The sequence below is a fragment of the Coptis chinensis genome, chromosome 6 (genome assembly GCF_015680905.1).
Source record: "Coptis chinensis isolate HL-2020 chromosome 6, ASM1568090v1, whole genome shotgun sequence".
Lineage (NCBI taxonomy): Eukaryota > Viridiplantae > Streptophyta > Magnoliopsida > Ranunculales > Ranunculaceae > Coptis > Coptis chinensis.
Genome location: NC_141461.1, coordinates 100,192,142 through 100,218,242, shown reverse-complemented (window position 1 = coordinate 100,218,242; position 26,101 = coordinate 100,192,142). Strand labels below are relative to the sequence as shown.

At 40.6% G+C, this 26,101-nt stretch overlaps 1 protein-coding gene and 1 long non-coding RNA gene across 3 annotated transcripts in view; one reads left to right on the top strand and one right to left on the bottom strand.

Annotated features, from left to right (window-relative positions):
- Window positions 1-26,101, bottom strand: part of LOC147496139 (uncharacterized) — a 75,147-nt gene that overhangs the window by 48,921 nt on the left and 125 nt on the right. Inside the window, exons 2-3 of one of the 2 annotated variants that reach the window (XM_086564935.1) lie at window positions 24,806-26,049; window positions 17,654-17,893 (exon numbers count right to left, since the gene is read on the bottom strand). In XM_086564935.1, coding sequence (XP_086421061.1) covers window positions 17,654-17,893; window positions 24,806-25,573 — 1,008 coding nt within the window. In that variant the 5' untranslated portion in view covers window positions 25,574-26,049. Of the gene's footprint in view, window positions 1-17,653; window positions 17,894-24,805; window positions 26,050-26,101 lie in introns of those variants that run through there. The other variant, XM_086564936.1, reaches the window with a different exon arrangement.
- On the top strand, window positions 3,657-4,735 carry LOC147496140 (uncharacterized). Its single transcript, XR_015198012.1, has 2 exons — window positions 3,657-4,301; window positions 4,412-4,735. It is a non-coding gene; the product is annotated as an uncharacterized LOC147496140 (long non-coding RNA).

Here is a 26,101-nt window from a genome sequence, read left to right as displayed (position 1 = left end):
GAGCTCCATTGAGCATAATAGAATACCTTGGTGTCTGAATACATATAATAATCCATTTGATGAACTGTATGGGTACTCCAATGCTTGTTAAAGCAACTCCACTGCCTCCCATCTGATAGTATCATAAGCTTTCCTTAGATCAATCTTAGCTACACATCTAGGAGACCCAAAGTCTCTATGATAGTTATGCAAGAGTTCATGTGATAATAGTATATTGTCTTGAATGCTTCTACCAACTATAAAAGCTGATTGGTTCAAAGAAACTACTTGTGGTATGAAGGCCTTCATTCTACTTGTAATAATCTTTGTTATGCACTTATAGACCACACTACAACATGCAATAGGCCTATAATCACTCAAAGACACTGGTGCCTTCACCTTTGGTACTAGTGTAATGCAAGTACCATTCACTTCCTGAAGCATCATGCCATACCTGAAAAAATTCCATATAGCCTTCACAAAGTCATCCCCTACTATTCTCCATGTAGCTTTAAAGAACAGTGATGTAAACCTATCTCCTCTAGGAGCTTTTTCATTATCAATGGTTGATAAACACTCTATGATTTCATCCCTTGTAATGTCCTTGACCAATTCCTGTCTTTGTTCCATCCCAATCTGCGGCATTTCCACATCCAAGTACATAGAGAAGTCCAATTCCTCTAACTGATCCGAGCAGTACGAATCCTTGTAAAACTTCACACATTCTTCCCTTATCTCATTCACGTCATCTAATATCTACCCCCTACTATCTTTTACACATCTGATTTTGTTTACTCCTCTTCTCGTCTTCACTGAGTTAAAAAAATAATTTGTGTTGTTGTCCCCTAACACAATAACATTTTCTCTCGATTTTTGTCTGTGAAAAGACTATTCTGCTACTGCTTCCTTGACATATACTCTGATAGTGCTCTTTTCCTTATGTATTAGTTCTCGATTCATTGGTTATGTTTGTAGTCTCTGTTGTATGTCTTCTAGTTCTTTCTTTGTCTCTAGTAATCTTTCATTTACATTGCCCACTTTTTCTTTGTTCCACTTCATGATTTCTGCCTTGACATGTTTTAACTTCTTCATGAAAGTGTACATAGGGTTCCCAACAACTGATGTGCGCCATGCATTACTTACCACTTCCATGAACCCATCTTCGTATATCCAGAAATTAAAGAATCTAAAGGACTTTTTCCCTTGTCCTTTCTGATGATATGAGTGTACCACCATTGATGAATGATCAGATGTTGCCCCTGGACTTTTAAACTTTGCTTCAGATTCTGGGTATTTGTTCAGCCACTCTAAGTTCACCATTACTCTATCAAGCTTCCTCCACTTCCTATTAACTTGTTTATTGTTCCATGTCAGCATGTTTCCTTTGAATTTGAGATCAACTAATCCAGCTGTGTTAATACACATGAGTAACTATTGGAAATGCTGCGGTCTTGTAGGCTTTCCTCCTACTCTCTCCTGTGAGTTTAGAATCGAGTTATAATCCCCTAGTACTATCCAAGGTTCTTGTATAGTACAAGGCAAGTCCATGATTTGAGTCCACAATTCCCTTCTAATCCATCCCTCTGTGCTGCCATACACCATAGTTACTATAAACGAATCCCCACTCAGTAGAGTTACATTCATAGTTATACATTGCATCTCAGCCTTTATATTACTCACTGAACATTCCCTACTGTTCCAACACACCCATATCCTTCCTAGATCACTGTGTTCATAGTTATGCACTACTTCCCATCCCGGACATACTCTATTAATCACATAATGCACATTCTTCTTCTTCTCTTTCATTTCTACTAGCCCTACAAGACTTAAGTTATTCTTCCTGATTAGTTCCTTCACTTCAGCCTGCTTGAACTTCTGATTCAGACCCCTAATATTCCAACATCCAAGGTTTATCATCATTTGGATCTTCTTTTAGGATTAGAGTGATCGTACTTGGCAACCACTGTGTTAGTTTTCCCATAAACTGGTATCTTAGTACTTATCGGCCTCACCTCTGTACTTTGCTTTTCTTTCCCTTTTGTACTTGTTGCACATGGTTCCTTACTCTGCCCAGGTCTGCTTGTCTCAGTTCTATTATTTTCTTTATTCTGACATTCCTTCTCTCCCTCTTCTTCCTCATCTCTGACTTGCTCCACTTTAACTAGACTTATCAGACCTTCTACTGTTTTTGGTCTACATGTATGCTTCTCTTTCGGAGTCTGCCATTCTTCCTCTTTGTTGTTGTTATACACCCCCACTTGTGGCTCTTGTGTACCCTCTTTCAGTTCTAACCCTCCTTCCTTGCTGTGTATTTCCTCTTGCTCCTTCTCTTCATTTTTTTCATCTTTACTCTGTTGTATCTTTTTCATCCATACCGTAGCATGAGGCTCATTCTTCTGTGGTTTCTTTGGGCAAAGGTTGTCATTATGCCCAAATACTTCACAATTTTTACATTTCGATGGCTTCCAATTGTATTCCACCTTCACCTTGTAAGCTTTCTTCTGATCCAATACACATGTAATGTCTCTCGGATATTCACATTGGGTATCCACTTCCACACACACTCTTTCATAACTAGTTCTAGTCATCTTTTCTGTAGGTTTATCAGTGAACAATGGCAGTCCAATAGCACTTGAGACTTTGCTAAACCCCTTCTTATTCCATAATTCCATCAGAAACTTATTCAATATTACCCATATAGGGATAGTTTTGATCTCATCTGCTTCCACAAACAACTTTCATGGCCTTACCACAAACAGTTGGCTCGCTATATGAAACGATCCGATATCTAACACCATGTTTCGTCTTTCCTCGGGCTCAATTCAAATGAATACATGTTCTCTCCATATGTTCTCATCTCAAATCCATTCTTCACATTCCAAGTTCTTGTCACTATATCCTTCACAAAAGAAAAACCGAGCTTTCGTCCAACAAATGTTCCCACAATCAAATGCTCAAACTTCTTGTGTACATCTCCATATTCCTTAGAATCGAAATGGACTACAGCTTTCGCTTCAACAAAATCCGGTTGGTAGTACTCAAGGCTCTGCTTCCCAACTGATTTCCTTCCCAGAATGTCAGCCCATGAGCTTTTCTTACTTTGTTGTTTGTTTCCTTCCTCTTGCCCCTTTCGTACCTCTGATACAACAAGTTCATCACTCTGCTGTGAAGTTCCTATAGCATATGCCGTTCCAACTCTCTTCGCATTCTCATTCTGTTTCGTACTTTCTTTTCCAGATCCTAAATTTCCGGATTTGTGATTTAGGGTTTGCGCCTCCATGTTTTCGTGTGCTGTTCCACTCTTAACTTGTGGTTCAGGACTCTTACCCACGTTTAAGTGCTCCTCATTGCTGATTGCTTCGCCTTCCTCCTCTCCCTGTACCAATAGATCCTTATGAATCTTGATCATTCTTCATTGGATCAATCTTTCCAGTGAGCCTTTCCCATAAAGCCTCTCAATATCAGTTTGTAGTTTCTCAGATTCCTCATCATCATCAGTATTTGGTTTTCGGATTGGTGTTCTAGGATTCCCTCTCTCATTCTCTCTAATATTTTCTTTTTCCATATTTTTGTGTCAAAATACGAAAATACCCTTAGTGTGAAAATCACCCACTAAAGGCCACCATTAACATAACCTAACTCTTGTTGTACGATACTACTATGCCGGCAAAAAAACATGAAGAGTTCATAGTTATTTTAAAGGTAGCCATGCTTTCGAAGACGAGCATAAGGGACCGTTTTTATTTTTATTTTTAAATTTATTTATTTATTATCAGACATTAGGTCTGAGTCTAATTAGTAAAAAAAACTAAGTTAGCCAGGATTTAGTGGTCAGATTTCTTACAACTCTATTATACAACTTCACTAATTTGGCCTGAAGACACCTGATTTAAATCGGATATAAAATATAGGCCTCATCAAATCAGACAGAAATCTCAATGTAAAGGTTACTGTCTTCGTGTTTTCTCTTTCTCCCCGTTAGGAAGTTGATTGTTGAAGAACTCCTTTACTGGATCTCTTCATCACATTTTCCTAATCCGAGTCACTTTCCAACTGAAAAAAAAAAGCAATTGCCCCATAGGTCTCACTGACAATTAGTTAGGTCTTACTGGATCTTCAGAGAGATTTGCTGAAATTCAGTGTCATTCATTTACACCTTGATCAGCAGGGTTTTCTTTTTCTTTTTTGTATTTACTCATAAACCAACTTCATAAGAATACTAGAAAATTAATATATGGTGCAGGGAAGACTGTCTGAGTGAGCAATATGACATGATGCTCGTAAAGATCTACGTACGATAAACTTTTTAAGGACTAAATGTATGTCTTTGAATAGAAGAAAGCAGCACATAATTAATGGTTTGACTGCAGTAAATGTTTCAGAGCAAACTCCTAAACTATTGATTATTGGTTTGTTTGTGTGTTTTCAGCCATCTTAAGGTAAAGCTTGGTTTTGGTGGGAATATAACAACTTGATGGTAATTGGCTTCGGGAGGCCAACTCTTCACTGAAGCGCGCCGCTTGATCACATCACCCCTTTTAGTCTGCCAATGACATTTATGATCTTGTATGAGTTGTATCAACATTTTTGCCTTGTGTATCTGTATCTATAATTTATTGGCCAGTTTGTTCATGGCCAAGCTATTTGTGTGTCCAAGTGAAACTTTCCAGGAACTCTAAAGAATATTTGAGATTCCATACAAAGGACTTCCTCAAGTCTTTGAGGGACGTATTCAGCACCGCACTTCCTTTTATTCACTTCTTCCAGACAGAGACCCCAAATAGCCTTCAAAGCTTCCTTGTAGCACAACTTCTTGTGTTTTGCTGGACATATATTTTCTAAACTTTGATGTCTTCTAAAGCGTCTGAACTCTGAAGAAGTTTCTTTCCACAACATCTGTTATCTTCTTTGATCTGAACCCACAATTCCAGTTCTTCCTCAACGGATAGACCTGAAAAAATCCATGATAACAAAGCATCACTACTGGGTCGTCCCCTATCTCTCCGATCACTATCAAGAAAATATGTTACAGAACTCCTTTCGTCTTGAAGTGACTGTTCATCCAGGAGACATAGTGAGTCACCATCAAGGATCATCCTCTCTTAGATTTAATTCATGGGTCTAGGTGTGACTATTTCAGGAATGCCACTATTATGTGTCTTAGACAATCATGTAGCTCCCCAAAAAATGTACAGATTCTCTCAAGTTCAGATGCCCCCAACATGCAAATGCAAAAATGTGTTTCGTTCAAGCCAACTTCATAAAGTCTCAAACCAGGATGATTATCTTGTAACCGTTTCATTGTGAATTTTATCACCAAACTTAAATGTTCTTTGGCAAAAGGTATATTTTTCAGAAGCACTTGAATGCATTCCAGGGACTCTACTCGGTCAGAATCATCTGATAGTGGCCAAATCGGTGAACGTGCCCAATGCCTCGACTCATTTTCGCTTAATTTCAAATCTAACACTGAACTCTGTTGCAACGATAGTCCTTGCACATGATTTTCCACAACATGTTGAAAATGCAATCCATAATCAGAAAATGCCTCGTCACATTCGCAGCATATCCAAAACATCCGGTTCGATGATCCCAAAGAAAAGAGACGGCTTTGTGAAAAGAACCCGTGTGCCAACTTTTCCTTTAGTGTACTGAAATAAGCCAAAAGCTCCTTAACATTCAAAGTATGGAAATTTTGCTTTTTCTTAACATTGCAAATAAGCGGTTGATGCATTTTCTTACAACGCTATGTATATTTGAATTAAGGATATAACAGTGGTTTGCCAATTTCATGTATGATGTATCTATGCAAGTTACAAATCTATAGCTCTTACTGTAGGTTAATCCTTTGAACAAAGTGCTTCAGAGTAAGATAGCCATGTGTCACCATATTTTACATGGCCCCCTGCCCTGCCTATTCCACTTCATCGACTTACTTTACGTATATGATCGAAAAAGATTGTGTTACCTTACCCATTCTTCCATTACCGCAAATTTGTATGCAATTGCCAAGAGATGTAAAGAGGAACATAATTCTCGGAGTTTTAAATTGTTGTGCATCTCATGGCAGTCAATCACCATGCACAAAGGGGTGTCAAAATGGCCTCAAGCCCTCAGCTCACCCGCCCGGACCATGCCCAAAAAGCCCCTCAAAATGAGGCCCTCACACATTTATGGGCGGGCCGCCGACCCTCAAGTCTTTAATGGGATTCTAACTTGGTTCTCAAGCCTTCGGGGTTCTTGGAGGGATAATATGGAGGTCGTCATTTTCTTTTGTTTTTACGTTATGCTAAACTTTGATAAGTTTCAATGTTGTTTAAATACTTTATTTTTCTACGTGTTGGCAGCCATGAAGGATGTCGTTGTTGTGGATTGGGATATTGTCGATACTATTTGGGACCATGCTTTCGTGTACTCACTAGTCTCTTGAGTCATGCGTTTTGAGGAACTTCTTTATTGGAACCAAATTTAGTATGTTACAAGTTCTAAGAGGCGGCCCAAAATATCCTTATTGCTCGATACAACAAATTCCCCAAATTTCGATATCGGACAATATGACTAGATAAGTGCTATCAAAGACAATATCAAAGACAATATGACTAAGAGGCGGATGTGAAGTTGTGTTGCTTACAAGCATTGAAGTTCTTAACAGGGAAGATGAATTTGGGGATGGGGCGGGCCTAATATTGTTAAGATTTCTAAGGCTCTTAAAGGAATTGGATGGTTTCATCATGTTTCAAAGCAGTGGCAAAGACAGGGTAAAATGAACACAAACATGTGAATGTATTTATACTCGTTAAATATGTTAAGGCACACAAGTACTCAAAGTAGCAATTTCTTGTACTTTACTTCTTTTTACTTTGCTTCCAAAGAGGTACTTAAACAACATTGATTTGCATCATCCACCATCAAACACTAATTGTAAAATCTCATATCTCATCTTATTCCAGGTTTTTCGGTTTATTTTGTGCTTTGTTCATAAGATGATTAGTGATCGTGAAATTATAATCTCGGTGTTGGAGTTATCCCTCACATGAGGAGAGAAACCGAGTCGATGTAAACGGGCAAACTCGACATCGCTAGAAGTCGAGATACCGCCAGGCCAGATAGGGCGACTCGCCGTCGAGTTCCGATAGAATAGGCTTAATTCGCTTCAGAGTGAGCGCCAGCGCCTTCCAGTCTTTAGCGACTCGCCAGAGAGGATACCGCTTAGGTCTATTTTTCGTGGGCTTGCTACAAGATTCGCTGAAATTTGGTTTTTTTGGAGATAAAACCAAAATCAAGGTTTTGGAAAAAAAAAAAAACCTAACAAGTCAGAAGGATTGGAATCCAGACTAAAACAAATAGAGAGAACCTTTACAGAGATACACCCCAGAAAAGAGATAAGAGTGATCTAGTAAGAGAGAGACTGAAAAGGAGAGATTGTAATCTTCCTTCCCACTTTATTAAGAACCGACTCTTGTGGAAGTAGGCATCATTGGCCAACCACGGTAAATCTTTGTGTTGTGGTTTGCTTTTACCGCTTTTACATTATTATCCTCATTTGTTAATAGTTGTTTTAAATGAAGTCAGGCATGTTAGTATAGGTTGTAGTTGATATTTATATTTTGTCCGGAGTAGAATTGAGTTCAAATACAAGTTATCCGTGGTAGTGGGGAACCGATTGGTATTCGCGAATCTCCCAACGGTGGTATCGTGAGCCTTGGTTAGAATAGCCTAGGGTGTTATCCGAATCTTGGTCGGGCGTGTTTGATTTAAATTCCCGGAGAGAAGATTTGAGGTTAAATAACTTGTAGAGATGGACCATTCCGTGAACACTGCGATGATGAGTCCGAATAGGAAGAACTACACTATCCGAAAGCCAAGATGGAAGACTTGATATACCGCAAGGACTTGGCACTTCCCATCGGAGAATGAGGGAGTAAAACCGAAAAAGAATCGATGAGGCCGAAAGTGGAAAAAGCTTCTGATAAAAAGCCGATTGGATACATTCGACAAATGGATTGACGGCGTTGTCTTTCACCATGTGGCCTAAGAGACTACAAACCTTCGGCCTATGGAAGAAACTCGAAGACCTTTATGAGAGGAAGTCGGGGTGGAAACAAAGTGCTAGTCGTTAAGAAGTTTGCGCATTAACGGTACCAAGAAGGTTCTTCAATGTCCGAGCATCTTAATGAAGTACGAGAATATCATCAATCGATGCATTTGATGAAGATCAATTTGGGAGACGGTTGAGGCTTTGTTTCTATTAGGGCTCTACCCGAAAAGTTGGGAGACATTAGCGGTTTCTCTACATGGAGCGCCAAGGATGGAATTGTTACCATGGAGATGGCTACCACGCCTTTGTTGAATGGGGAGACTAGAAGGAGTGCAAGAAGCAGCTCTTCTCACTCGAGATCCTTTTCACGAGAAACGGGGAGAGGTCGGGCGTAAAACCATCTCGCTCTAGAGGTGATGACGTATAAATCTAGGGGTGAAGTTTAGAACTCCTAAGGCGCAGAGGCAATGTTACTATTGTGCCACCAAAGGCCACCGGATATGAGTGCGTAACAATCAAGAGGGATGAGAAGAATAACTGCGGTACATGAAGACATGGTGCGAGGAACGAAAACACAGCAGAGATACTACCGCACTAGTCGCATCCCACCCAGTGGGAATCAGGTCGATCAGGTGTGTGGCCGCCTTAGTACCTCATGTCGATACTGAGTGGGTGATAGATACAGAGCATCCTATCACGCCAATAATCGCGACAGGGGATTCTTCACTACCTACGGTTGTGGTGAATATGGTGAAGTAAGGATGGGTAAATGATGGAGTCTCAAGATTATAGGCATTGGAGATGTTCATGTACAAACCACGTCGGCTACACCTTGACACTCAAGGATGTAAGACATGTCCCCGACATACGGCTAAGTTTCCTAATTTAAATTTGGGAAATTAGATGATGATGGCTTTGTAAACTCGTTTGGTAACGGGTATGGAACCGAAAGCAGAGGTTCCATTGTAGCAGCCAGAGGAAAGAAAACTTGCTCTCTTTACAAAACAGGGCTAGTTTGTGTAATGCGTAATTAACGCGCGTAAGAAGAAGCTTCATCCGAACCGGGCACAAGAGATCGCGGTCACATGGGCATAAAAGGGATGGAAGTTCTTGCTAAGCAAAAGGCCATGCCGACATTAAAGGTACACATTTAAGTACATGTACTCATCGTTTTGGTAGGAAAGCAACACGGTGTCTTTCCAAAGATTCCCGTCTCACGCGAAAGGACACGTCCTTCGAGCTAGTGCACAATGACTTATGTGGTCCTATGAGAGTGAAGTCCCACCGAGGAGTTCGTGACTTTTGACATTCATTGATGACGCGCCAAGAAAGATATGGGCCTATAGTCCGAAGACCAAGGATGAAGTATTTGGCGTGTTTGAGAAATTCCACAAAGATGGTGGAAAGAGAGACCGGAAGTTGTTGGAAGTGTATTCGCCGATAATGGGGGTGAGTACATTGGGCCATTTGAAGAGTATTGCAGAGTCATGGGATTCGGCCATGAGCGCACCGTTCCCAAGACACCGCAATGTAATGGAATAGCGAGAGAATGAACCGCACCATTGTAGAGAGGATAAGATGCATGCTATCTCACTCTAAGCTACCTAGAAGCTACCGGGTAGAAGCAATGCGACATACCGCAGCATGTGATCAACCTGTCACCAAAGAAAGCCTCAATAGTGATTATCCGGAGAGTATGGTGGTCGCAAAGATGTTGATTATGGATACTGAGTGGTATTTGGGTGCAGGGCATTTGTGCATATTCGAAGGATGAGAGATCCAAGCTTGATGACAAAGCCAAAAAGTGCATTTTTCTGGGTTATGGAGATGAAAAGTTTGGTTACAAACTCTATGATCCGATTAACAAGAAGGTAATCCAAGTCGAGATGTTGTGTTCTTAGAAGACCAAACCATAGCAGACTTTGAGGAGGTGAGAAGCTTCTGTGCTTTCACCAATGATCTTGTTGATTCGTAACCGAAGTTCCTACCGTGGAACGCGCGTAGGCATCGAGAATGCAGAGAACCATGAGTTTGAAGCTCATGATGAGAATCCTATTGCTCATGATGGGATAGAACCTATTGGTATAGAAGATGCAGATGAGATGCATGAACCACCACCGAGCAAGCAGAAGTGCATCCTCCCCGAGGCACCAGATGGGGCGAGGTCCGACAGAGGAGAATAGCTTCAACCAGGTATCCACCCACACGACGCGCGCTACCATCGGATGGTGGAGAACCTATGTACTATCAAGAGGCACTTGAAGGTACGCACAAAGAAAAGTGGTTGAAGGCCATGCATGACGAGATGGATTCTTTGCATAAGAATCATCACACTTATGAAGTTAGTTGAGAAACCCACGGGAGAAAAGTTCTCAAGAATAAGTGGATATACAAAGTCAAGCATGAGGAGAACAATCCTCACCCAAGGCACAAAGCTCGCTTTGTCGTGGAAGGGATTCGGTCAAAAGAAAGGAATTGACTTTGATGAGATTTTTCTCCTGTAGTGAAGATGACTTCTATCCGGGTGGTATTGGGTATGGCCGCAAGTATGAACCTAGAGGTTGAAAGCGCCTAGATGTTAAGACAACTTTTCTTCATGGAGACCTTGAAGAAGATGTCTACATGGACCCCCGAGAGGGTTTGAGGTCAAAGGCAAGGAGCACCTAGTATGCAAGCCGATAAAGAGCTTGTATGGGTTGAAGCAAGCACCGAGACGGTGGTACATAAAGTTTGATTCCTTTATGGTGAAGCAAGGATACAAGAAGTCCGCTTCGATCATCAGGCGTTTGTTCGGAGATTTCCGGATGGGGATTTCATAGTCTTATTCTTTGTATGTGGATGATATGTCGATAGTTGGCCCAAACATCAACAAGATATCCAAGTTGAAGAAAGACTTCGAGTAAGTCCTTTGAGATGAAGGATTTGGGTCAAGCAAAGCAGATACTTGGGATCGCGGATCACTCGTGACGAAAAGAGTGGAAAGTTGTGGCTTTTCAAGAAAGCTACATCGGAGAAAGGTGTTGAAGAGATTCAACATGGATCGGCCGGTCCGGTTGTCCGCTTGCGGTGGCCCGCATGACCAAAGAGATGTGTCCTAAGGGTGAGCATGAGCAAGAGTCGATGGAAAAGATTCCTTTGCATCCGCATGGGCGGAGTTTGATGTATGCCATGGTGTGTACTAGACCGGATATTGCTTTCGCCGTTGGGGTGGTAAGCGATTTCGCCAACTGGGTAAAAGCATTGGGAAGGGGTTAAGTGGATATTGAGATATCTCAAAGGCACTTCCAAATCATGTTTGTGCTTTGGTGGAAGTAAGCCCTTACTTGAAGGCTGCTTAATCGATGCGCATATGGCGGTGATGTTGATTTCGATGAAGTCCACCTCCGGTTATCCGGGTTACTTTTGCGGGGAGCGGTTTCTTGGCAATCTAAGTTGCAAAAGTGTGTTGCCCTCTCCACTACGAAGCCGAAAGTACATTGCAGCTAATCGAGTGTTGCAAAGAGTTGCTATGGATGAAGAGGTTCTTCGATCTAACTAGGGCTAAAGCGTAAAACAGTTTGTAGTTCTATGTGATACCGAGCGCCATCCACTTGAGCAAGAATCCGAAGTTTTCATTCTAGATCCAAGCACATACACGCATGCGTTATCATTGGATTAGAGAAGTACTCAAGACAAGCATTTGCAGGTATCGAGAAGATCCATACCGACAAGAACGGGTCGGATATGATGACCAAAGTCTTACCGAAAGGTAAGTTTGATGTTTGTTGGCTATCGCCGGAATGGCAAAGACACTCCTCCCGCTGATTTGGAAATTGCATGGAGGAAGCCCCTCACCGCTCGGGGGGAGATTGTCGAGTTATCCCTCACATGAGGAGAGAAACCGGAGTCGACAGAAACGCAAACTTCGACATCAAGGTCGAGAGCCGCCTGGCGCCGAAGAAGGCGACCAAGGCCAGAGTGAAGCCGCCAGCGCCAGCTTCCAGTCTTTAGCGCGACTTCGCCAGAGCGAGCGCCAGCGCCAGTCTATTTTTCGTGGGCTTGCTACAAGATTCGCTGAAATTTGGTTTTTGGAGATAAAACCAAAATCAAGGTTTTGGAAAAAACCTAACAAGTCGGAAAGGATTGGAATCCGGACTAAAACAAATAGAGAGAACCTTTCTGCAGATACAACCCCCTCAGAAAGAGATAAGAGTGATCTAGTAAGGTGAGAGACTGAAAAGGAGAGATTGTAATCTTCCTTTATTAAGAACTGACTCTTGTGGAAGTAGGCATCATTGGCCGAACCACGGTAAATCTTTGTGTTGTGGTTTGCTTTTACTGCTTTACATTATTATCTGTTGTTAATAGTTGTTTAGCGAGTTGGGCATGTTAGTATAGGTTGTAGTTGATATTTAGATTTTGTCCGGAGTAGAATTGAGTTCAAATACAAGTTATCTGTGTAGTGGGGGAACCGATTGGTATTGGTAGAATCTCCCAACACTCAGTAACATACGCTCAACTAGCTACGAAGTATAGATACCCGCGGCTATCTGTTATCAACAACATGAAAACTCGGTTTGCATTTAGACACTTTGCTTCCATCCATGAACGGTAAACTTGTCATTATGGGAAGAAAAAGACCGAAAAATCAAAATATTTAGTGAAACAAATGTACAGTGCTTGTAAATTATGAAAAGAAAATTGAAGGTTCGAATTTTGGAAAAATTCTTGACTGTCACTATATATCTAGGACCAGATAACTGTGATGGCAATAATGAACTTGAAACGACTAATCCGGCTGCTTAGAGAGCTACCATAAGTGTATGATGCATCAAAACAGATGTTGCACCAATCTACATACATAATTATACCATTCACAGCTCATCATCAGGCCTTCGAGGATAATCACTCTGCAAACACCAAACAACCAACTTCATAATTTCACATAGGCTTCTTCTTTTCTGCAACATTTTGCAAATCTCAACAGCAGCCACTACAAAATTTTCTTCTCACGTTTTTCTAGTAATATCACTTTATCTGTGTGGAGGGAGGCAATGCTATTAAAATGAACGACGATGGAAGCAGAGACTTGACCATCAATGTAGTCTCGTACAACACTACTGTAAGCATTTTTTTTTCAGATGATAACAATATAATTTATGTGATTTCCATCTAAGTAACAACTCCTCATTATTGTGGATGTGCAAAACCTCCAAAACTGGCTTTTGCCAGGAAAAATCAACATTTAAAAATGGTTCAGGTACTAATGACTGGACACTGATCATATGCCTTTTGACCCAAACCTGCTTTTCCTCCCAGACCCATAAATTTGTTTCTGTAGAAGATATAGCATCAGATAAGCATAAACGCCCTTCCAGCTCCAAGAGTTCCATTCGCTCATGTCTCCACCTTGAACAACTTTCTACTCCAGGATGATGTGGAATTGTGCAGAAATCCTCGCTGTCATTATTGAATAGTAGGATGGACTTTGAACAAGTAGAAGATATGCGGATTCCACACGGGGATAGATCAAATGAAACCATCCAGTGCAGGGTCTCATTTAAGATGACAGGTGGTCTGCGAGTGCAAGGAACTTGAGTACAGTTGGATATCTCCCTCCACAATTTTTTGCCCAAGCTGACAATATGAAACTCAGAACCTAGTAATCCATAACACATGTAAAGAACTCTATATTCCTTTGTTTGGGAATGGAAGTATAATCCACATACTCTATATCTCAATTCTGGAGCAATAATAGTTACTTGTTCGTGTGTAATAGGATTCCATATGAAAAAAGCGGAGTCATCAAGAGTTGTATTTTTGAATAGTAGAACCCGTTATAGGAACCAAAAAGAAAGGGCTTGTACACCTTCTCAGTGCGGATATAGCTCACATTGACTTTTGTCCTTGATTCTAGATTCTTACGTCCATCCAAAAAATGGATGACAATATCAGTTTTATCACATGTTGTGAAATGTCTCCATTCTAACCACTGAACAACAAGGATTGGAGTAGCTTGATCAAGGTGCATGGCAACAAAAGATGGACTTGACAAGGTTGTACGAAGCGATCTACATACACGTAAACACTGAAAGGCAGCCTCAGCAGTAAGTCTAGTAAGGATACTCATGATGATATCATCTGGGAGGAGGAGAAGGCTATCCTTATCAGAGAGAGATTTATAACAAAGAGAAGCATCGTTTAAGTGAGGGGTATCACCACGGAGACGGCTACTGATTTTGTAGGTTGAAATAAATTTTTCATGTAACTGACCCAAAGAATAGGCAACCATGTCATGCACGGAAGCAGTATATACATCATGCCTGAGATAAACCAGAAGGGAAAAAAGAAGTTAGTATAAAGAGAAACTGGAAAACCAAAATCATCTTTCACATGGTAAAGCAATAGAATTATAGAAATATAGGACTGAATAACAGTTGAATCCAATAGATGTAATGTACTTATCAAAGTTAAATACACTACCAAGAAAAAAAAAATTACAATAGGTACTGTTAAGACGTTTAGTAATGACGCAACAATAACTGAGGGTTCAAATTCTCCATATATGCAGTAGAAACGTGTTTTCGGTTTACAAAAAACAGACAGCACTGAAGCAGCAGCATGGAATCTCTTTAGCACGTTACATGAGCTGGCATGCCAGGCCACCTGCTTTCATTTGTAAAGACCTGTATTACGACAATATCGGCGTGTCAACACCGCGTTTAGTATAATAATATGCAAACTTTTGAGGAAAAAAAATTAATATTGTACTTGAAAACAAATAAAAACTACATCAATAAAACTTTGGGCAGGGCCGTGATTGGACTGGACAGGAATTTCTCTAGAATTAGAATTAGCCCAATAACGTTATTGAGTTTGGATTCAATTGGGTTTCGGGCCTGGACCGGCATAAGAAAATCATGAGTTTGTGTCAGGTACCATCCATGATGACATGATCTCATGTTCACATAGGCCCCAAAAACGGAAACAAAATGCTTCCTTTAGCTATAAAAAGCCCACTAACCCAAACAAAAGCCCAAAAAAAAAACATTAGACCCAATGTTGCAGACTTTGCATTGGGCATTTGGAAACTCAGGGGGAACGCCTTGCATTCATATTAGGAACACGGGTATGCCCGTGCCATACGGCACTGATAAATTCAACGTGCTCAATTGGTCATTATCCATAAGCCCAATAACATCAATTGGGCCAATCCTATATGCAATACCATGTTAAATTGGAGGCCCAACAGTATTTATAAGCCCGCCCAGCCATAATTGTTGACTTTTGAGTGATTTTTAGATAGATCACATGAATACTGATTTGGTTTAACAAAATTGCACAAATCCCTAAATCACTTGGATTCGCCATGTCATATTTTGTGAGGAAGATTTGTAGCCACCGGATGGGACCTTTCGAGCCCCACACCGTTCTGTTTTGTTAGATAGATCACAACTCATATTAAAAATTCTTTCCAAGGGACAGATATGAGGAGATTAAATAAAAAAAACAAACGATTCTATTCCACTTCTTATAAATAAAATAACTTAAATCAAAATACTTAATAGCACATTGCGCGATCTAACTCAAAAAGACCATAGCAGTTACGGTTATATGAACTCAATCATTTAAAACTAAAACTAACTATTGGCGAAATTGTTGAGTATCATTAGGACCTAGAACATGCTTGGGTCTCTTTATGAGTCTTTTCCAACAAGGGCTCGTTTCCCTATCATTCTCGCCTTAGTGACTTCTCCGTTCCACGAAACAGTTTTGCACAACTCATATTCTTCTTGAAGACGACTACCACACATGACCCATTACTACTAAAACTTTACGAAGTCAAATCTGAAAGGAACAATCGGGTTATCGAGAAAAATGAAACTCTTAAGAGCGAGGTTCATTCCCTAGAACAGAACTGCAATGCCTACAGTCCAACTATGGAAGACAGGTTGAACATTCCTTTCTTGTAGCCAAGGAATGCAAGCCCTCTGACATGCTCAACATCATTTCTTGTAGATATTGATGCTCCGTTAACAATTGAAAATTTTACCTTGCAGTATCTTGTCCCTACCACTGTGATCGGAGTGTTCTCATTCTTATTCACATTGGTTCTTCTGAATTCGGTGGTTAACAGTTGTGGTTCCTTATTTTCGTACAGTGGTTGCTACAACCCTTACTCATCCCTTGGATACTATTAAAAAGCTTAGGATGAAAAACATAAATACCCTAATGTTAGCACAATATTGTTGATAGTGCAAAGATATAGAAAGTAGGGTATTAAAGGTTTTATTGTAGCTTCGGGCTTGCATTCTATTATCATCCAATCACTTTTGTAGAGGTCTTTTGAGCTCAGTCGGCCAGAGGTGGAGTTGTTGACTTGTACACTGGTTTTTTTCTCTTCAGCCTCTAAGGTAGTTGTTTTCCGCACCGCTCAGCTTGGTTTTTACTAAGCGAGTGGCAACAAATTTGAATTTAAACAAAGTATTATAAATTTATACTTAATGGGGATCAAAGCAAAATGAGAATGCTAATCTCTTCTGCCTATTATGGCAAAAAAGTTAAAGAACGGTTGTTGAATGTCTATTTCACAATTCTTTCAAAAATATAAGAAACAATATTACGAAGAGTGTAGTATATATATACACGGAGTAGGATCAATACACACACCATTTACGGAGATGTGGAGCACTGCAGGAAGAAGAATATAGCAGGTAATGGTTTCTGTTTCTTTGAGATGTGTTTAAGGGCACGCCCTTATGGTAGAGGAATTCCTCATATACCTCACTTGCTAGTGGTGGTTCACCAATGTGGGACTAAACACAATGCACTAAAGTGGAGAGAACACATATTGTTCATCTCCTCCACTTTGCACACACACACAAGTATTTCGAAATACACTTAGAGATTCCAACACAAAGTTCCCAAGGGACAAAGGTAGGGCAACAAGAAGCTAATTGGGAAGTTGACATACGGTGGTCCCAAAATATCCATTCATGACAAATTTAAAGTTTCTACGAACATAAGTGCAAGTAGGAGAAAAAAAAAGTTGGTGGTTTTCAAGTAAATGGCAACTAATTTAAGCTGTATTTTTAGATGAAGATCTGAAAGACAATGCAAGTGGGAACACTGTAGAGTTTTCGACAGGGAAAACAAAACATATGAGAAATTCAATATATGCAATATAACTAATATTTCCGTTGGTAAGATTTACAAATGTGCTGAGAGAATTAATGTTTCCTCTGACGTCAATCCAAACATGAACAAGACAGATGCTCCGGAAAGGTGGTGTAGATCTTTTTCTTGTTTTCAAAAGTGTACGTGTCACAAAATCTTTCCATAGTTTTGATTCTAGTAAAAGGAAATTCCATTCCCTATATTCCTTTCACAATCATCAATGTATTTTAACGTTCTATGTTTCTTCCCTATATTCCTTTTATGATCATCAATGTATTTCACATCCTACTGAATAAAGTATCATGGCAAAAAACTTCAACTCAATTTTTAAAACTTTAAGAAACAACAGATTAACGAAAGGACCACATAATCGCAAACACCACAAGAAGAGGCACTCAAATCTTCCACTCTACTACAGTAAAAAAGTGTATTACTTTAATACTTTAACCCAAGTTATAATAAAATTATCATATTTACCTCAATGAAGGCATAAGGATACGGGCACTCCTGTTTCTTTGACAATTTCAGAGTTTCTTCTGCAGCTGTGTGGCCATCCCGTCTCCCAGCAGCCCGGATGATTCTCACTACATTATGTGCGTAAGCCAGTGAAATATTACTTGTCATGCCAACATCAAGGACGACAAAACGAGGCTTCTCCTTGTCTGTTGAAAAGAGGATATTTCTAGGACTCATGTCCATATTGATAAACTTGTTCGCCTGCAAAATTGAATGCATACAAATATATTGTTAAAGACAGACATCCTTAAGACACACACACACACAAAATAAATAAGCACTTTTATCTCTCACGTCAAATGCATCTTCAACGTGAAGTTTCAAACAAACATGCAAATTACGAAGAGGAGGTTGTGATGATCAAGGAACACGTGAAAGTGATAATCACTTGAGCGCACTTTCTTAGTACAGCTCCCATCCAATGTACTCCAACAAATGGACATCTTCGAGACTGTGTTGCATGGTACAGGTACGAGTGTCGGATTTGGACTCCAGTACAGCAATTCCAACACGGCAAGGTCTAAAAACCAGATAAGAATTGAGTTTACTTAGTTTACTAAAGGCCAACACTCCAAGTGTAAGGCAGCCCATTTATTAAAACCCCATTTACTGGATCAATGGTTTTAAAATTGGAAAATCTGATTGTCTTCTTCATTGAAGCCCTAGATCTAGTTCCCGAGGCATTCTGAAAATATCTACTGTAGAGAAAATTTCTGTTTCTCACGATCGAGAGCCCCAGGCCAGAGTAAAGAAAGCGACTTCGCTCGCCATGACTCAGTGATTTAAGCGACCAGCTCATGGTTTTTAACACATGGCGAATGGCCAGAGGAGAGGCCAGCCTTCGGAGCTTTTTCTCCGTGGGCTTCGCATTTCTGAATCTTAGCGAAATTTTGGTTTTGGTATAAAACAAAATCGATCTTCGAAAATTTAACTTTTCCAAAACCAAGAAAGAGAGTGATTACAAGAGAACAATTCTTTGTGAGTTGAAAGTGTTCATTCTTTGTGAGTGAATTGAGAGAGACTTGTAATCGCCATCTCGGACATCTAGTAAAGCTTGGAACTCGCGATGTGGACGTAGGAAATTCGAACCACGATATATCTCAAATCTTGTGGTTTGTTCTTCTTTACATTGATTGTTTTATTTCATATGCTTGTTATTTGATATCGAAGTGTTGGGATATTGCTTGGAGGGTGTTGAAGTCTTTGTTTATTGAGAAAGATCAATCTTTGTGTAGGATTGATCCGTTTGGTGTAACGTTGTTTCCGCAGCTTAATTATTCACAACAATTGGTATCGAGCGTAGGGGTATACGACTCAGGATTTTGAGTATAGTACTAAAATTTGTGTAGACAAGGTGTTGATTAAATTCGAGGTGAAACCGTTTCTTTTGGGTTATTGTGTGTAACTTGAAAGATGGCTCCCAAGATGTCAAACGCAAAGGTTTGAAGTAGAGAAGTTTAATGGGAAGAATAACTTTGGGATTTGGCAAGTCCAAGTAAAGGACATCCTCATCCAACAAGGTTTGCACAAGGCTTTGAAGGGATTAAATCTAAGGCGGAAGTATGAGTAATGATGATTGGGAAGAGTTCGATCTTGGGGCTTGTTCATCAATCCGGTTATGTCTTGCTAATGAGGTCATGTAAGTGTGATGGGAGAAAATACCGCTGCCGGTATTTGGCTCAAACTAGAGTCTATGTATATGACCAAGAGCATGAGCCGAACAAGATGTACCTTAAGAAAGCGTCTTTATCGGTACATGATGGTCGATGGTTCAACGATGCAAGAGCACGTTAGTGAGTTCCGTCGACGCCTAGCGGATTATTTGAATATTGGTATGAAGATGGATGATGAGGATCAAGCGGCATGTTTAATATTCTCCTGCCGTAAAGCTATGAGCATCTAATGACTACATTCATGAACGAGAGAAGTCGCCGATCTTGACGAAGTTCAGAGTGCACTTCTTTCTTATGAGTTGATGAAGAAGACACGTGTAGAGAATAGCATTGATGCAAGGGGGCTAGTGGCAAGAGGAATTAAATGCGAACGTAATTATTCAAGTAATGATAATTCTAGGTCCAAGTCAAAGAAGCCTTTAAAACATGTGATCTACAATTGCAATGAAAAAGGACATTACATAAAGTAATTGTCCTCACCAAGAAAGAGAACAAGAGAGATGGTCAGAAGAAAGGTAAGGCAAAATTTGAGGCAAATTATGCTTCAGGCTCTGAAGAGGATGAGTTCAGTCTCTGTGTATCCACACAAGACTATATGACCGAGAGGTGGATTCTTGATTCCGGATGTTCCTATCATATGTGCCTAGGGGTGCAAACGGATAGGTTCGGATGCGGATATGCCTGTATCCGAATCCGAATCCGAAAATTTATACCGATATCCGTATCCGAATCCGAATCCGACGGATACTAAAAAATTTATCCGAATCCAATTTCGGATATCCGAAACGGATATCGGATAATATCCGATCTGAAAATTAAAATTAATTAAAATTTTATTTCCTTTAAATAATTCATTTTACCACTTTAAAAACTAGTATAAATATATATATTTGTCATTTATTATTATTATTTTGTTATTATAGTTTTATATTATTAGTTTATGATTTTATATAATATTTTATACAATAAAAAATGAATAAATTAATTATATATAATAACTATTAATTTTTTAAATCGGATCGGATATTATCGGATGCGGATATGGTAGTATCCGAATCCATATCCGAAACCAGTTCGGACATAAAAAAAATATCTGAATCCGAATCCGAATCCGAAATTTTCGGATAATATCCAATTTTTCGAATACGAATTCGAATCGGATTCGAATATTTGGATATCCACTTGCACCCCTATATGTGCCCGAATAGAAAGTGGTTTACTTCTTATGAGAGCATTGATGGTGGTTCTGTTTTAATGGGTAATGACGTTGCTTGTAAGACGGTAGGAATTGGAACTATACGGGTCAAGATGTATGATGGTGAGGACTCTAACCGATGTGAGACATGTTCCTGAGCTAAAGAAAAGTCTTATTTCTCTTGGTACCTTGGATTCCAAAGGCCACAAGTTTGTGGGCGAAGGTGGAGTCCTAAATATTGTTAATGGCTCTTTAGTTGTTATGAAGGGTCAAAAATATGGAACCTTGTATACTCGATTAGTAAATGCGGTGATAGGCGATGTAGCGGTGGGTGCATGTAGTAATGATTCGAAAGTGCACTAAGATGTGGCATATCGCGTTTAGGGCATATGAGTGAAAAGGGTTTGTCCGAAGTTGCGGCTGGCGAGGGTTCTTGAAGAACTTGAAGAAGCCAAGTATATGGGGTGCGTGAGCATTGCGTCTATGGGAAGCAATGCAGAGTCAAGTTCAAGTCAAGCAAGCACATCGACAACAACAGGCATCCTTGATTATGTGCATACGGATGTTTGGGGACCCTCCGTGGTGGCTTCAAGGGAGGTAACCGCTATTATGTCTCATTCATTGATGATCATACTCGCTATGTGTGGGTGTATATGATGAAATCGAAAGATGAAGTGTTTGAGACATTTAAGAAGTGGAAGGCAAGGGTTGAGAATCGCACGAGATAGGAAGGTAAAGACATTACGGTCCGACAATGGTATGCTGAGTATACCTATGGACCTTTCCAAGAGTTACGTCTAAATGGAATTGCCGCATTAATCGGAATCGGGGGCGCCCCGCAATGAGAATGGAATGGCGAGAGGATGAATAGAACTTTGCTTGAAAGAGCAAGATGTTTATTGTCTAATGCCGTCCCAGGCAAAGAGTATTGGGGCAGATGCAATGTCCATGGCGTGTTACCTGCATGAATAGGTCACCGATTAGACTATAGATTGCGGGACACCTTATGAGGTGTGGTCAGTAACCCAGTGATTATAGTATCTTGCGCGAGTGTTTGGATCGTGACTTACTACCATGTGAGGGACAACAAGCTAGATCCCAGAGCTAAGAAGGCCATATTCTTAGGCTTCACAAATGGGGTAAAGGGATACAGATTGTGGTGTCTAGAAGACCACAAGTTCCCGTCGGTCCAGAGATGTTACCTTTGATGAGACTTCCGTGTTATCTTCATGAAGAGGAAGTAGTCAAGCGAATGGTGAGTCTATAGAAGTTCAAGCCTACCGAGCTTGAGTTGTCCGATGCGCCAGATAACCGGTTAGATCATGATGAGGTACCAAATCATGGAACCACACAAAGAACAGGGAAGAAGAAGCATGAGCATCCGCGAACTTGTAGTGGCTGGCCCCAGCCACGAGACAAGTTAAAGAAGTGCACAAGTATGGGCATGAGAAGCCGGTGAAACACTATGGTCGGGGTGGATTTAGTGGCATATGACTTTGAACATATCGAAGATGATGAGGCGATAGCTTCAAGGAAGCCGTTAGAGATGCTCATTATAGAGATTGGTTGGTAGCTATGCAAGCAGAGATGGAATCTCTTGATAAAAATCACACATGGGACCTAGTTTTATTGCCAAAGGGCAAAAGGACTATCGGCAAACAAATGGGTGTTCGAGGAAAGAAAGAGGTCCTTCCCCGAGTCCGACAAGATCGGGTACAAGGCAAGAGTGGTAGCAAAAGGGTTTTCACGAATGAAGGGCGTCGACTACAATGAGGTATTTTCCGGTGGTCAAACATAGCCCATTCGTGTGTTGTTGAGTTTAGTTGCTCACTTCAACTTGGAGTTAGAGCAACTTGATGTGAAAACCGCTTTCTTGCATGGGGACTTGGAAGAAGAGATCTATATGAGACAACCGGAAGGGTTTGTCGTTCTTGTGAAAGAAGATCATGTATGCAAATTGAATCGGTCCTTTGTATGGGTTAAAGCAATCGCCTGTGCAATGGTACAAGCGCTTTGACACATTCATGATGCAACATGAGTACACCGGCAAGTAAGTATGACTGCGGTCTACTTTAGAAGGCTTCGTGGGGTAATGACTTCATCTATCTCCCCGCTTTATGTGGATGACATGCTTATTGCTTCCAAAAGCATGGTGGAGATAGACAAGTTGAAATCTCAACTTAGCTCGAAGTTTGAGATGAAAGACTTAGGTGGAGCCAAGAAGATATCGGGCATGGAGATTGATGAGAGATAGGAAGAAGCGATGGATAGTTGTATCTCGGAAGAAATACCTTCGAAAAGTAATTTCACGATTTGGTATGGAGAATGCAAAGTCGGTTTCTACACCTTTAATTTGGGCATTTTAGGCTTTCGCCTAAGTTCTCTCCTAGTTGATTGGAGGAACAAAAGCATATGGCTAATGTTCCTTATGCAAGTGCCGTGGGTAGTTTGATGTATGCTATGGTATGCACTGCGCCGCACATTTCCTGTGCGATTAGTGTTGTAGCGGTGTATATGGCAAAACCTAGGAAGCAAAGATTGGGAGGCAAGTGAAATGGGTACTAAGGTACTTGAGCGGTACCTTGGATGTGGGATTAGCTTATGGTGGAGGCACTTGTTATGTCGATGGGTTTGTGGATTCGATTATGCTGCGGTGATCTAGATAGGCGACGATCGACTCATCGGTTATGTGTTTATGATGCATGCCGCACCGGTTAGTTGGAGGTCTATGCTCTAGGCTACAGTTGCTCTATCTACTACTGAGGCAGAGTATATGGCAGTGGCAGAGGTAGTGAAAGAGGCACTATGGCTTCGAGGTCTTCTAGGTGATTTGGGTATTGAAAGCGAAACGGTGTTCTTTGTGTATCGCGGATAGTCGAGTGCTATTCATTTGGCGAAGAACCAAGTTCATCATGGTCGGACCAAGCATATTGATGTCCGTTATCACTTTATACGGGATGTCATTGAGGATGGTGATGTTGCACTTGAGAAAGTAGACACCCATGACAATCCTGCTGATATGCTGACGAAAGTTGTCACCGGAGTTAAGTTCCAACACTGTTTGGACTTGCTCCAAATCCTACATGTTTGAAAGAGCCCTGTGTGGGCATAGCCCTTCGGGGCAGTTGACTGCGAGTCTTCCTTGCTGGAGGTGTTCCTACTGGATGTGATCTTGCTGGATGTGTTCGGCTTGGTTTTATGTGTTAAAACCTCACCGAGGTGGAGAATGTAGAGAAAATTTCTGTTTCTCACGATCGAGCCGCTGGCCAGCGCTCGAGTGAGCGCGACTTCGCTCATGACTCCGATGATTTAAGCGCGAATTCGCTTCAAAGAAAGGCGACCAGCGCTCATGGTTTTTAACACATGGCGCCTACCAGAGGGAGGAGTGTGCCCGGCTCGCTTTTTTCTCCGTGGGAAGCCGCATTAAGAATCAGCGAAATTTTGGTTTTGGTATAAAACAAAATCGATCTTTTGGAAAATTTAACTTTTCCAAAACCAAGAAAAGAGTGATTGATTACAAGAGAACAATTCTTTGTGAGTTGAGTGTTCATTCTTTGTGAGTGAATTGAGAGAGACTTGTAATCGCGGTTCTCCGGACATCTAGTAAAGCTTGGAACTCGCAGATGTGGGCGTAGGGAAAAATTGCCGAACCAACGATATATATCTCGTCTTGTGGTTTGTTCTTCTTTACATTGATTGTTTTATTTCATATGCTTGTTATTTGATATTGAGAAGTGTTGGGATATTGCTTGGAGGGTGTTGAAGTCTTGTCTATTGAGAAAGATCAATCTTTGTGTAGGATTGATCTGTTTGGTGTGGGTAACGTTGTTTCCGCAGTTAATTATTCACAACATCTACCTTCTCACCTCTCTTCTCTCTCTTTCTTAGTTCTCTCTTTCTTGAAATACTGGATTTTTCCTTTAAAAGTCCAAATGCCAGTATCTGTGTCATACCAGTGTCCATGTCGGTGTTGACGCTACTCGGGGCACGGCAACCATTTCCACAAGCCCATGCAACACAGCTTTGCGATGATGCCAATGTTTACAGTAATACAGTACATGAAGTTTAGAAGGTTTCAAATTGGAAACTACCTAGAAGCGTAAGATGGTTTATTAAATCCACACTGCTTGTTCACTGATATGCAATGAAGCAAATAAAATCACGCAAACTGCTAACTTTTCACATAAGGAAATAATAAGATGCAGATGTACACCTATTTTAGAGTAAAGTATAAGCATATTTTACCAGAAACATCTTGCACATCAAACGCGACCCATCATGAACAATATTGTCCCTCACTTTAGAACTAGGATTCAAACTGCAATCACTCTGAATAAGGCGTGCAAGGCTTTCCCCTTCCTCAAAAGTCTCTACCAAGACATCAGGATGCACAAGAGGATATAGAGGCTCTGGGCTAGCCAAATAGAAACAACCATTCAAACTATGATGGAAACAGCTCAAAACCTCAGCTTTCCTTGAAAGATCAACTTGAGAACCCATAAAAACTGCAAACTTATGTAAAGTTTCATCAAACCTGGACCACTTAAATGTAGTTGTAGGGATAATCCAACTCAAAATTTTGGCAAAAAAACTAACAATTGACAAATCCATCATAACCAATTCATTAACACCAGGATGCCTAACTTTTACAGCAACCACACGGGGCTTCTCCTCTTTACTTGGATTATGACATCGTAAAGTAGCTCGATGCACTTGAGTAACATGTCCGGATCCTACAGGTGCCTCTTCAAAATCTTCAAAAATGTCGAGAAGGTTGCGCCAAAATGCCTTCTCAACAGTCTCTTTTGTATAGTCAAATCTATGCTCTGGGGCTTTTATAGTTTGAAGCTTTGAGAGCTCAATGCATAGATCAGTGGGGAAGAGATCTCGTCTTGTAGCTGCCCACTGGCCCCATTTTTTGAAGACAGGACCTGCTTTCTCTAAATCAGCATAGACAAAGTTTAACCATACTTTCCTATACTGAGGACCAAAATAATTTGCAAAAGGTGCCATGGCTATCGCTGGTGTAAACAGAATAGAGATAAATAGCTCTAGCAAGAATTTTAAGACTCTTTAAAAACGAAAAGAGCAAAGAGACAAAGTAGGAATCCTCTCTGAATATGGATGATGCAAGCTTGTAGTCCCCTTTAGGATGAAACCTCAGGAGGGCACGACCCCATCCCATCCACTTCCAGACTAGACCTCCAGCAGCCACGGTGGAGTAAAGCGTTATTGCCGTATTAGACCTCAAGAAGGGGTACCAGGAAAAAGCTTCCACAACTTTTCCACCGAATAAACCATCAGTGAAAGAGCGCTTCTGCATCTTCCAAGGAAGTTGAGAGGGATGGTGAATCCTAGTTATCAAAAAAGAATTTTTATTGTGTTGTCTCAGGAGATGAGAGGAGAAATTGCGTTCAGCGTATAGATTCCCACTAGTTGTTGCTGCTGCCTTATTACGCATCATCACCAAAGGCCTTAACAAAGTCATTCTGCAAACAAATAAGATGAATGGGTATAGTGGTATACAGTATTATTAGAAGA